This window comes from Salvelinus sp. IW2-2015, linkage group LG25, assembly GCF_002910315.2.
Source record: "Salvelinus sp. IW2-2015 linkage group LG25, ASM291031v2, whole genome shotgun sequence".
Classification (NCBI taxonomy): Eukaryota; Metazoa; Chordata; class Actinopteri; order Salmoniformes; family Salmonidae; genus Salvelinus; species Salvelinus sp. IW2-2015.
The window spans coordinates 18,094,301-18,108,695 of NC_036865.1; the positions used below are offsets into that span (position 1 = coordinate 18,094,301).

At 43.9% G+C, this 14,395-nt stretch overlaps 1 protein-coding gene across 1 annotated transcript in view; it reads left to right on the forward strand.

Annotated features, from left to right (window-relative positions):
* Nucleotides 1–14,395, forward strand: part of LOC111951594 (serine protease HTRA1A) — a 35,787-nt gene that overhangs the window by 3,230 nt on the left and 18,162 nt on the right. Inside the window, exons 2-3 of the mRNA XM_023969763.2 lie at nt 6,526–6,625; nt 7,168–7,372. Of these exons, the coding sequence (XP_023825531.1) occupies nt 6,526–6,625; nt 7,168–7,372 (305 nt within the window). The remainder of the gene's footprint in view (nt 1–6,525; nt 6,626–7,167; nt 7,373–14,395) is intronic.

Genomic DNA, 14,395 nt, shown 5'->3' on the forward strand with positions numbered 1-14,395 from the left:
CCTTGACTTAATTCCACCACCTTTACACTCGAGGAAACCATGAATAAGGTCTAGCGAACCTACCGGTTCCAAGTGGAAAAAGCATCTACTTTCTTTTTTTTCTGATATAAATAATAACATTCTCCATGCAACTTGATAAGAGCTTGATAAGAGCTAGGTCAATGACTAATCTGATTGACACTTGTTTCAGATAAATTTGAACTTAGAATTGCTGGAGTCAAATCAAATCAAATCTAAGTTTATCTGTCACGTGCGCCGAATACGACAGTGAAATGCTTACTTACAGGTCTAACCAATAGTGCGAGAAAAAAAAAAGGTGTGTGTGTGTGTGTGTGTGTGTGTGTGTGTGTGTGTGTGTGTGTGTGTGTGTGTGTGTGTGTGTGTGTGTGTGGTGTGTGTGTGTGTGTGTGTGTGTGTGTGTGGTGTGTGTGTGGGTGTGTGTGTGTGTAGGTAAGCAAAGAAATAAAACAACAGTAAAATTACATTTGAAAATAACAGTAGCAAGGCTATATACAGACACCGGTTAGTCAGGCTTATTGAGGTAGTATGTACATGTAGGTATGGTTAAAGTGACTATGCATATATGATGAACAGAGAGTAGCAGTAGCATAAAAAGAGGGGTTGGCGCTGGTGGGACACGATGCAGATAGCCCGGTTAGCCAATGTGCAAGAGCACTGATTGGTCGGGCCAATTGAGGTAGTATGTACATGAATGTATAGTTAAAGTGACTATGCATATATGATAAACAGAGTGTAGCAGCAGTGTAAAAGAGGGGTTGGGGGGCACACAATGCAAATAGTCCGGGTAACCATTTGGTTACCTGTTCAGGAGTCTTATGGCTTGGGGGTAAAAACTGTTGAGAAGCCTTTTTGTCCTAGACTTGGCACTCCAGTACCGCTTGCCATGCGGTAGTAGAGAGAACAGTCTATGATTGCGGTGGCTGGGGTCTTTGACAAATTTTAGGGCCTTCCTCTGACACCGCCTGGTGTAGAGGTCCTGGATGGCAGGCAGCTTTGCCCCAGTGATGTACTGGGCCGTACGCACTACCCTCTGAATTGCCTTGCGGTCAGAGGCCGAGCAATTGCCGTACCAGGCAGTGATGCAACCGGTCAGGATACTCTCGATGTTGCAGCCGTAGAACCTTTTGAGGATCTCAGGACCCATGCCAAATCGTTTTAGTTTCCTGAGGGGGAATAGGCTTTGTCATGCCCTTGTATGTTGACCTGTTTAAAGGTCTTACGTCGGCTACGGAGAGTGTGTTCACACAGTCGTCCGGAACAGCTGATGCTCTCATGCATGCCTCAGTGTTGCTTGCCTCGAAGCGAGCATAGAAGTGATTTAGCTCGTCTGGTAGGCTCGTGTCACTGGGCAGCTCGCTGCTTCCCGTTGTAGTCTGTAATAGTTTGCAAGCCCTGCCACATCCGACGAGCGTCGAAGCCGGTGTAGTATGATTCAATCTTAGTGTGAAACCAGTCATATGAGAGCAAACTGAAGCATATTCACATATCAACTTTCCCACAGTAAAGTTTATGAAATGCTGTGCCATTATGCAGAATTTAAATTGTACAACCTTTTAACTTGCAGGGATGGGCACTCTCAAATCTTTTAATAATGAGTTACTCCGACTTTCTCTATTTCCTATTTCTATCATGTTAAATATTAGCCTCTATCAGTATCGTCCGTCAGTAGGCTTAATATCAACACATATTCAACTGCCAATGTACTTTTAGTTCCCTTCAGTTGGTTTAGCCTACATTATCATTCCATATAATTCCATTGTTTAGTTTACCTTCATTTGCTTCCTCTGTTCTCCCTATTATAATTCTATGTACACTAATCTTCCAACATTACTGTGGGTTAAAGAACTGAATGTGTCACGCCCTGACCTTAGAGAGCCTTTTTATTCTCTATTTGGTTAGGTCAGGGTGTGACTAGGGTGGGCAATCTAGTTTTCCTATTTCTTTGTTTGGCCTGGTATGGTTCCCAATCAGAGGCAGCTGTCTATCGTTGTCTCTGATTGGGGATCATACTTAGGCAGCCTTTTTCCCACCTTAGTTTGTGGGATCTTGTTTTTGCATAGTTGCTGTGTTAGCGCTACAAAACTTTACGTGTTGTTTATCTTTCTTGTTTTTTGGTGTTAATTTAATAAATCTATGATGTACGCCTACCACGCTGCACCTTGGTCCGATCATTCCATCAACGAACGTGACAGAATGTGGCAATTTTCAGAATGGATCAAAACACAGTTTTCTTTCTTTCATGCTAAAGGCTCTCCAAACCTGTTTTTTATGATTCACAAATACTTTCCTAACCCCAAATAATCTACAAGATCAGAGTAGTTTTAAAGCTACCAATTGGTGCTGAAACAAAGACATATGCATATACTGTAGATGGCTTTCTTTCATTGATTGCTAATATTCTGAACCTGTTCTCTCGATATATTCTATTAAATCTGTCGACAAAATTCTAGTTAAAAGGTACACTGTATTTAAAGGGATGACTTAAGATAAATGTACTGAAAACCGTATTGAATGAAAATCTGTTGTCCAGCGAGTGGGAGGGTTTTCAGCGATTGAATTACATTTATTCAGCGAGCGGAATGGAATCACGCCTGCAAAGCCCTTTACACATCTTCATGTTAGTCTGAATTCCAACTACTGAGAAGTAAGTAGGAAAGGAGTGCGTAGGAAAGGCGTAATTTCCTAAATCGGAATTGGGCCCCATGTGTTTAGTTCTTAGTTGGACCACAAGGGTTCAAAAGGGTTCTTCGGCTGTCCCCATAGGAGAACCCTTTTTGGTTTCAGGTAGAACCCTTTTTGGTTCAAAGTAGAACCCTCCGTGGAAAAGGTTCTACTTGGAACCCAAAGGGGTTATTCAAAGGGTTCTCCTATGGGGACAGCTGAAGAACCCTTTTGGGTTCTAGATTATTCATTGTCAGACAGTTAATGTACGTGTGCAGGCACATAGTGTACAGTATGTGTATGACAGTAGACTATTTATTTTTAATGTCTCCATATGTTTACCTTTTCCAACACAAGGACACAGAAGGCATGCCAAAGTTATGTCAGAGTGTCTCCTCAGTGATTTTGCAAACATTTGGGATGCAAACACTTGATCCAGCTCCTCTCCAGCTCCAGACAGCCTAAGAAAACAGAGTGCAGCTCTGTGCCAAGCTACATGAAGGCCCCTGGCCAAGTAAAGAGAGGCTCCGGACCACTGGCCTCAATGGCCTCTTTAAAGCAAACACATTAAATTACATTGGTGCATGATGTCATTTGAATCTGTTTTCTGAAGTTGTCGATTATGCAAGTTGTTTGAGCTGGCACACGATTTAGGTCAAATGTTGCTGTCCCGTGGGCCCATTGTGTGTTTTCTTAAATAACTAATTTAGTCACAGAATGGCATATATGGCCTGCAGAAACACGTTTGAGATGTATTGATATTTTACAAGAGGTAAGAGAATAAACATGTTGACTTTAGGATGCTGAGAACAACCTTTTCATGCATTTCATTTCAATTCACACCCAAAGGAACAGCTACATAATGCATAGCTCTGGTGAGTGATTGGGGCTTGCTAGCTTTACATTGGCAAGCTGTGTTGGTGTACAGTTAGAGAATGAAAATTGTCTGTGATTATGCTTGGTGGATCATGTACAGTATGCTGATCGTACACGTATTTTCTCCCAGCCTTCTCGTCTCTGCCTCTCACTTGCCACTCTTCCTTTCAGCGCTCTGTTTTCTTTCTTTCTTTCCTTTTTTCTTTATTTCTTTCTTTCTCTCTCCCTCTCTCCCTCTCCCCTTCACACTTTCTCTCTTGGCACTTTAAATTCACCAGCAGGGTTATCACGAAACAATGGTCTAGGGATTGAATTGGGATTGGGCTTTTCCATGTATGTTCGCACAGCTCAGGGAATATGTTTCATGTGACTTAGGGACGCTTTCAAAGACTTAGTGAGTGTGTATTCAGTGGAACCAATGCATTTCCTGCACCACAGCCTTGCAGCAAGGGACCTGGACTACAGTGATACCGCAGAGGGAATACAACCCCACTGACACTGCAACCCAATCCCTCTGCCTGTAGGATGGGGGAAAGGAAGAGCAGCTTCCTTATGGAAAAACTCATAAAGCAGCAACAGTGTGGACAGGCAGGCAGACCGGTGTGTGTTGGGGAGTGCTTGATACAAGAATCAGGTTTCTTTTCCTGGAGAGGTCAGTGAGTTTTGTATAGCAGACATATGGGAATTATAGGGAGATGGACACAGTGTGTCTAATAGAGGGATGGAATGCCAGGGGTGGAATGTCTCTTTGACAGGAGGTTACTGAGCTGGCCCATGGACAGCATGACAAGCACATCGTTTCATTATATTTTTACATTTGAGTCATTTAGTAGATGCCCTTATCCAGAGTGACATACAGGAGCAATTAGGGTTACGTGCCTTGCTCAAGGGCACATCGCCAGATTTTTCACCTAGTCAGCTCGGGGAGTCGAACCAGCAACCTTACGGTTAGCCTACAGTCCCAACGCTCTTAACCGCTGAGCTACCTGCCGTATGAGCTTATGAGTGGTTTTGTGTGTTGCTACATGTTGCATAGACGTAACGAGACAAGTCGAGAGAAAATGTGGCACTACAGAACCATTTAGGATAACTATACTACCCCCATCCTCCTCCACTCTTTCGTCTGGTTCCCCCACCTCTGAGGAGGTGAAGTTGAGGGCTACAGGAGCACAGCCAGACAGCCAGGCCAGAAGAAGGTAACTGATAGGACAACAAGGACTACCTTTCAGGGAGCCACAATAGACAGGCTACATCTACACCCTGAAAGGATAGGCTTTGCTTTGTCTCTGTAGAATTGGAGTTTTGATTTATTTCATCAATATGACATTGTTCAATTCAAAATGAGACCTGAAGCCTGATGCTTGAATACCCTAACCTATGTATAGCTTGTATAGCTGTTTAATAGCGTCTCCCCTGGTCCCCCTCTCCCTCCTCTCTCTCAGTCTGTAGTGAAGCATGCCTGCATGGGGTCAGAACACTTAAATCAAAAAGCCATTATCTCGGTTTAACTGTGTGTGTGTGTGCACACGCGCGTGCGTAGGATTTCTGTAAGTATTTTTTATTTTACTCTGTCAATTTATGGCAGACAGTAAATGTGGGTCAACTCAACATACTGTATGTATATACTTCTGTAAGGCTTATGCATATGTCCTCCATCATTTCAGAACAGTAAAAACTGATAGTTATTAAAACTCCTTTTCAAAGGCATTCCAATGATATTCAGGATTTTGGAGGGAGTTGAGGTTCAAGTAGATGCTCTCATCCTTGGTCCATATGCTTTTCTATTTGTCTAGCGGTCGACTTCATTCCAGCAGTCGTTGACCTGATCTGAGCCCCAGCTCCTCAGATAGAGTGTCTCATTAAGAAATATCCTGTCACGGTCTACAGAAGAGGCAACACTGGCAACAGTAACCTGCACTGCTATGGAAGGAGCACACACTGACTACATCTGGTTTGTGATTTTCCCAAATCAGCAAGAAAGATTTCGTCATCAACTGGCCAAAACCCATTCTCCTTCATTTCCAATGCAATGATGTGTCTGTGGAAACAAATCAGTCTGTCTGTGTCAAGAGGACGGGCCAAGTATCATCATAACATTGAACAATGAAGAGGTCAAGTGGTAAAGATGACCTCTTAGGTACTTCAGATTGATCTCAGGTCTAGATACCGGAGCAGGCCCGCGGACCGATGCACTCATATCTTAAACATTTGAACCGGGGACTTACGCCATCATACTATCCCCATATCTTGGGGCAAATTACAGCTATCCTGAGGATATGGATGCCATCATGGAATTTCCCTTCTTACACAGGAAAGAAATGGGGTATTCTCAACATATAATTAAGTAGGATACAGTACGCCAAGACTGTGCTCATTCTACTCTTGTGTTGGTTTAACTGTGCCTCAAGCAGGAAGTATTTTTTTCACAACTCATCTTCTAGGCTTATGGGCGCCTCTTTGCCACGTAATATAATTGAAATAAACAACCTTTACAAACTACAGCAAGGTTTAGGATTGTATGACAAAACCGCTATGGTGCTTTCTTTATTTTAAACATAATTACTTGAGGGGTGTGGAAAGATAAAGGAGATGAAACATGATTATCTTGTCTTTAAAAAGCAAAATGTCTATGATAATCTTCAGAAAAGAATTACAGTAATTCACAGCCTGGAAAAATACTTGTATGCCTTCTCAGTATGATGTAATTACATGGTCAGTCATCAACATTTTCTGACTTATCTTCTTACGGAAGAATCAAAGGCACTTACAGACAGAGACAGAAGCACGGGGAAGACTCTGTCTATGCCACAAACGGACTGTCATCTTTTCCAGTTCTCTTTGAGACCAGTTTCATATACTGGGCTTATTCTTGCATTGCTGTTACATCATTTTGTTGTATTTGTGTTTGTGGTTGTTTTTGAGTTCATTTTTTATCCCAACGTCCTGTCTCTGTTGATGTATTTCTAGCCCAGGACAACCCAAACAGTCTGAGACACAAATACAACTTTATCGCTGACGTGGTGGAGAGGATCGCCCCAGCCGTGGTTCACATTGAACTCTATCGCAAGTAAGAGCGGCACCTGTGTGTGTGTGTGTGTGTGTACTTGTTTTTCTACATTATCAGGACCCCAATGTCCTAACACTTCACCTTAATGTCCTGAAAAGGTAGGAAAACAATCACTTTTTTCAGGTCCTGAATTTGTTCAAATGCTATTTTAAATTGAAGGGTTAGGTTTAAGGTTTTGGGGTTAGGTTTAGGGTTAGGGAAAATATTTTTAATGGTGAAACATTTTACACTCCAAAAAGTCCAGAAATGTCACGTAAACACAGCTGTGTGTGTATGTGTATGTGTTCGTCCTTGAATATCTGTAGACACATACCAGAGTTGACTTTACAACCCACCTGGATGAGACCACACTAGTTGGTAAAACATTTAAGTTAAAACCCTCCCTTTTAACGTACTTCTCCTTCTGTCTTGCATCCTCTTTCCCTGTCTTCATCTCTCCATCCCCCTTCTCCCATCCCTTTATCTCTATAAATGTATCTCTCTCTCTTTCTCTCCCTTTCTGCATATCTATCTCCCTCTCTCCCTCTCTCCCGCTTTCTCAGGATGACGTATTCTAAGCGGGAGGTGGCAGTGTCCAGTGGCTCAGGGTTCGTGGTGTCGGAGGATGGACAGATTGTGACCAACGCCCATGTTGTGGCCAATAAACATCGAGTAAAGGTGGAACTGAAGAGTGGCGCCACCTACGACGCCAATATCAAAGACATGGACGAGAAGTCCGACATCGCACTCCTCAAGATCGACTCACCGGTAAGAGGGGACACCAGAGGTCACAGACATAGCTCAACAGTTTAGAATTTAGTACAAATGACTTTATTCGAACAACTTAACCCATGAATAACTGACATAGGAGACAAACGGACACATAGGGAAGAAGTTTACACTTAGAAACAGTTGCAAAATTGTGGTAGTTCGCTTGTGTTGTGTGCTACACATTCCGTTACAAAGATCAAGATTCAGGTTTTATTATTTATTGTCGATGTAAATTGTTCGGCGGCGATTTTTATGAATTGTTCAGTAGTCTAATGGCTTGGGGGTAGAAGCTGTTGTGGAGTCTTTTAGTCCTAGACTTGACGCTTCGGCACCGCTTACCGTGCGGTAGCAGAGAAAACAGTCTATGCCCGATGACTGAGGGTGACTGGAGAGTCTGACAATTTTATGGGCTTTCCTCTGACACCGCTTATTATATAGGTCCTGGATGGCAGGAAACTTGGCCCCAGTGATGTACTGGACTGTTTGCACTAACCTTTGTAGCGCCTTACGGTCAGATGCCGAGCTGTTGCCATACCAGGCGGTGATGCAACCAGTCAGGATGCTCTCGATGGTGCAGCTGTAGAACCTTTTGAGGATCTGGGGGCCCATGCCAAATCTTTTCAGTCTCCTGAGGGGGAAAAGGTTTTGTCGTACCCTCTTCATGACTGTCTTGGTATGTTTGGACCATGATAGTTCGTTGGTGATGTGGACACCAAGGAACTTGAAACTCTCGACCAGCTCCACTACAGCCCCGTCGATGTTAATCGGGGCCTGTTCGGCCTGCCTTTTCCTGTAGTCCTCGATCAGCTCCTTTGTCTTACTCACATTGATGGAGAAGTTGTTGTCCTGGCACCACACTGCCAGTTCTCTGACCTCCTCCCCATAGGCCGTCTCATCGTTGCCGGTGATCAGGCCTACCACTGTTGTGTCGTCACCAAACTTAATAATGGTGTTAGAGTTGTGTTTGGCCACGCAGTCGTGGGTGAACAGGGAATGCAGGAGGGGACTAAGTACACACCACTGAGGGGCCCCAGTGTTAAGGATCAGCGTAGCAGATGTGTTGTTGCCTACTCTTACCACCTGGGGGCGGCCCGTCAGGAAGTCCAGGATCCCGATGCAGAGGGAGGTGTTTAGTCCCAGAGTCCTCAGCTTAGTGATGAGGTTCGTGGGCACTATGGTGTTGAACGCTGAGCTGTAGTCGATGAACAGCATTCTCACATAGGTGTTCCTTTTGTACAGTTGAGAAAGGGCGGTGTGGAGTGCGATTGAGATTGCGTCATCTGTGGATCTGTTGGGGCAGTATACGAATTGGAGTGGGTCTAGGGCGTCCGGGAGGATGCCGTTGATGTGAGCCATGACCAGCCTTTCAAAGCACTTCATGGCTACCGACGTGTGTGCCACGGGGCGGTAATCATTTAGGCAGGTTACCTTCGCTTCCGTGGGCACAGGGACTATGGTGGTCTGCTTGAAACATGTAGGTATTACAGACTCGGTCAGGGAGAGGTGGAAAATGTCAGTGAAGACACTTGACAGTTGGTCCGCGCATGCTTTGAGTACACGTCCTGGTAATCCGTCTGGCCCCGCGGCTTTGTGAATGTTGACCTGTTTAAAGGATTTGTTCACATTGGCTATGGAGAGCGTTATCACACAGTCATCCAGAATAGCTGGTGCTTCAGTGTTGCTTGCCTCGAAGCGAGCATAAAAGGCATTTAGCTCGTCTGGTAGGCTCACGTCACTGGGCAGCTCTCGTCTGGGTTTCCCTTTGTAGTCCCTAATAGTTTTCAAGCCCTGCCGCATCCGACGAGCGTCATAGCCGGTGTAGTAGGATTCAATCTTAATCCTGTATTGACGCTTTGCTTGTTTGATAGTTCGTCTGAGAGCATAACGGAATTTCTTATAATCGTCTGGATTAGTGTCCCGCTCCTTGAAAGCGGCAGCTCTAGCCTTTAGCTCAATGCGGATGTTGCCTGTAATGGCTTCTGGTTGGGATATGTACATACAGTCACTGTGGGGGGACGTCATCGATGCACTTATTGATGAAGCCGATGACTGAGGTGGTGTATTCCTCAATTTTCCTTTAATTTTTTAAAAATTGTAATTATTTCAACTTTATTTAACCAGTTAGGCCAGTTGAGAACAAGTTCTCATTTACAACTGCAACCTGTCCAAGATATAGCAGAGCAGTGCGACAATTACAACAACACAGAGTTACACATGGGATAAACAAACGTACAGTCAATAACACAATAGTAAAATCTGAATACAGTCTGTGCAAATGAAGTAAGGAGGTAAGGCAATAAATAGTCCAATAGTGGCGAAGCAATTACAAATTAGGAATTTACACTGGAGTGATATATGTGCAGATGAGGATGTGCAAGTAAAAATACTGGTGTGCAAAAGAGCAGAAAAACAAATATGGGGATGAGGTAGGTAGTTGGTTGGAAGGGCTATTTACAGATGGGCTGTGTACAGCTGCAGCGATCGGTGAGCTGCTCTGACAGCTGACGCTTAAAGTTATTGAGGGAGATATAAGTCTCCAACTTCAGTGATTTTTGCAATTCGTTCCAGTCAATGGCAGCAGAGAATTGGAAGGAAAGGCGGCCAAAGTAGGTGTTGTCTTTGGGGATGACCAGTGAAACATACCTGCTGGAGTGCGTGCTACGGGTGGGTGTTGCTATGGTGACCAGTGAGCTGAGATAAGGCAGAGCTTTACCTACTAAAGACTTATAGATGACCTGGAGTCAGTGGGTTTGGCGACGAATATGTAGCGAGGACCAATCAACGAGAGCATACAGGTTGCAGTGGTGGGTAGTATATGGGGCTTTGGTGACAAAACGGATGGCACTGTGATAGACTGCATCCAATTTGCTGAGTAGAGTGTTGGAGGCTATTTTGTAAATGACATCGCCGAAGTCAAGGATCGGTAAGATAGTCAGTTTTACGAGGGTATGTTTGGCAGCATGCGTGAAGGAGGCTTTGTTGGGAAATAGGAAGCCGATTCTAGATTTAACTTTGGATTGGAGATGCTTAATGTGAGTCTGGAAAGAGAGTTTACAGTCTAGCCAGACACCAAGGTACAGTTGAAGTGAAAAGTTTACATACACTGAGGTTGGAGTCATTAAAACTCGTTTTTCAACCATTCCTCAAATTTCTTGTTAACAAACTATAGTTTTGGCAAGTCGGTTAGGACATCTACTGTGTGCATGACAGAAGTAATTTTTCCAACAATTGTTTACAAACAGATTATTTCACTTAAAATTCACTATATCACAATTCCAGTGGGTCAGAAGTTTACATACACTAAGTTGACTGTGCTGTTAAACAGCTTGGAAAATTCCAGAAAATGATATCATGGCTTTAGAAGCTTCTGATAGGCTAATTGACATAATTTGAATCAATTGGAGGTGTACTTGTGGATGTGTTTCAAGGCCTACCTTCAAACTCAGTGCCTCTGCTTGACGTCATGGGAAAATCAAGAGAAATCAGCCAAGACCTCAGAAAAGAAAATGTAGACCTCCACCAGTCTGGTTCATCCTTGGGAGCAATTTCCAAATGCCTGAAGGTACCACGTTCATCTGTACAAACAATTGTACGCAAGTATAAACGCCATGGGACCACGCAGTCGTCATACTGCTCAGGAGGAGATGTGTTCTGTCTCCTAGAGATGAACATACTTTAATGCAAATCAATCCTAGAACAACAGCAAAGGACCTTGTGAAGATGCTGGAGGAAACGGGTACAAAACTATCTATATCCACAGTAAAACGAGTCTTATATCAACATAACCTGAAAAGCCTCTCAGTAAGGAAGAAGCCACTGCTCCAAAACCGCCATTAAAAAAGCCAGACTACGGTTTGCAACTACACATGGGGACAAAGATCGTAAATTTTTGCGAAATGTCCTCTGGTCTGATGAAACAAAAATATAACTGTTTGAGCACAATGACCATCGTTAAGTTTGGAGGAAAAAGGGGGAGGCTTGCAAGCCAAAGAACACCATCGCAAACGTGAAACACGGGGGTGGCAGCATCATGTTGAAGGGGTGCTTTGCTGCAGGAGGGACTGGTGCACTTCACAAAATAGATGGCATCATGTGGAAGGCAAATTATGTGGATATATTGAAGCAACATCTCAAGACGTCAGTCAGGAAGTTAATGCTTGGTCGCTAATGGGTCTTCCAAATGGACAATGACCCCAAGCATACTTCCAAAGTTGTGGCAAAATGGCTTAAGGACAACAAAGTTAAGGTATTGGAGTGGCCATCACAAAGTCCTGACCTCATTCCTGTAGATCATTTGTTTGCAGAACTGAAAAACTGTGTGCTCGCAAGGAGGCCTACAAACCTGACTCACCAGCTCTGTCAGGAGGAATGGGCCAAATTCACCCAAGTTATTGTGCGAAACTTGTGGAAGGCTACCCGAAACATTTGACCCAAGTTAAACAATTTAAAGGCAATGCTACCAAATGCTAATTGAGTGTATATCTACTTCTGACCCACTGGGAATGTGATGAAAGAAATAAAAGCTGAAATAAATCATTATCTCTACTATTATTCTGACTTAACATAAAGGGGTGATCCTAACTGACTTAAGACAATTCATTTTTACTAGGATTAAATGTCAGGAATTGTGAAAAAGTGAGTTTAAATGTATTTGGCTAAGGTGTATGTAAACTTCAAAGTTCAATTGTATTTATAGTTGTCCACATATTCTAAGTCAGAACCGTCCAGATTAGTGATGCTAGGCGGGCGGGCAGATGCGGGCAGCGATCGGTTGAAAAGCATGCATTTCGTTTTACCAGCATTTAAGAGCAGTTGGAGGCCACGGAAGGAGTGTTGTATAGCGTTGAAGCTTGTTTGGAGGTTTGTTAACACAGTATCCAAAGAAGGGACAGATGTATACAGAATGGTGTCGTCTGTTTAGAGGTGGATCAAATAATCACCCGCAGCAAGAGCGACATCATTGAAAAATACAGAGAAAAGAGTCGGCCCGAGAAATGAACTCTGTGGTACCCCCATAGAGACTGCCAGAGGTCTGGACAACAGGCCCTCCGATGTGACACACTGAACTCTATCTGAGAAGTAGTTAGTGAACCAGGCGAGGCAGTCGTTAGAGAAACCAAGGCTGTTGAGTCTGCTGATAAGAATACGATGATTGACAGAGTCGAAAGCCTTGGCCAGGTCAATAAAGACGGCTGCACAGTACTATCTTTTATCGATGGCGGTTATGATATCGTTTAGGACCTTGAGCGTGGCTGAGGTGCACCCGTGACCTGCTCGGAAACCAGATTGCATAGCGGAGAAGGTACGGTGGGATTCAAAATGGTCAGTGATCTGTTTGTTAACTTTGCTTTCGAAGACTTTAGAAAGGCAGGGCAGGGTGGATATAGGTCTGTAACAGTTTGGGTCTAGAGTGTCTCCCCCTTTGCAGAGGGGGATGACCGCGGCCGCTTTCCAATCTTTAGGAATCTTAGACGATACGAAAGAACGGTTGAACAGACTAGTAATATGGATTGCAACAATGGTGGCGGATAATTTTAGGAAGAGAGGGTCCAGATTGTCTAGCCCAGCTGATTTGTAGGGATCCAGATTTTGCAGCTCTTTCGGAACATCAGCTGTCTGGATTTGGGTGAAGGAGAAGCGAGGGGGTTTGGGCCAGTTGCTGCGGGGGGTGCAGAGCTGTTGGCCGGGGTTGGGGTAGCCAGGTGGAAAGCATGGCCAGCCATAGAGAAATGCTTATTGAAATTCTGGATTATTGTGGATTTATCAGTGGTGACAGTTTCCCAGTCTAAGTGCAGTGGGCAGCTGGGAGGAGGTAGTCTTATTCTCCATGGACTTTACCGTGTCCCAAAACCTTTTGAAATTAGTGCTGCAGGATGTAAATTTCTGTTTGAAAAAGCTAAGCTTTGCTTTCCTACCTGACTGTGTGTATTGGTTCCTGATTTCCCTGAAAAGTTGCATATCGTGGGGACTATTGAAAGCTAGTGCAGTACGCCACAGGTTGTACTACTCTAGCTTCGAATAGGCCCCCGCGATATGCAACTTTTCAGGGAAATCGGGAATATGCAACTACAATGCCATTGGATGAATCCCGGAACATATTCCAGTCTGTGCTAGCAAAAATCCTGTAGTGTAGCATCAGGATAATGTAGATAGTGTGGTCGACAGCTTATCGTAAGGTACTCTACCTCAGGCGAGCAATACCTCGAGACTTCTTTAATATTAGACATCGCGCACCAGCTGTTATTGACAAAAAGACACACACCTCCACCCCTCGTCTTACCAGAGGTAGCGTCTCTATTCTGCCGGTGCATGGAAAATCCCACCAGCTCTATATTGTCCATTTCTTCGTTCAGCCACGTCTTGGTGAGACATAAGATGTTACAGTTTTTAATGTCCCGTTGGTAGGATAATCTTAATAGTAGGTCATCAATTTTATTCTCTAACGATTGCGCTTTAGCAAGGAGAATGGAAGGCATTGGGAGTTTACTCGCTCGCCTCTGGCTTCTCTGAACGATCCCCAATCTGCGTCCCCTTTTCGGGCGTCTTTTTTTCACGCAAAAGGCGTGGATCTGGGCCTGTTCCAGTGAAAGCAGGATATCCTTCTCGTCGGACTTGTTAAAGGAAAACGTTTCTTCCAGTCTGCAGTGAGTAATTGATATTCTGATGTCCAGAAGTTATTTTCATTCATAAGAGATGGTAGCAGCAACATTATGTACACAATACGTTTTTTTTAAAGTTACACAAAACGTCCCAAAAAATAACACAATTGCGCAATTGGTTGGGAGAATATAAAACGTCAGCCATGTTCTTCGGCGCCGTCTTTATATGAAACAGTGGGTCAGTGCCAATACCATATTAACAATGTGCAGGTATACTGGAGTGGTAGGGGTAGATATAGGGGTAAGGTGGCTAGCCATCAGGGTATATGATAAACAGTTGCAGCAGCGTATACTATGATTATATGTGAGTGTGTGTGCTTGTGTAGAGTCAGTATGAATGTGTGTGCATGTTATGTGTGTG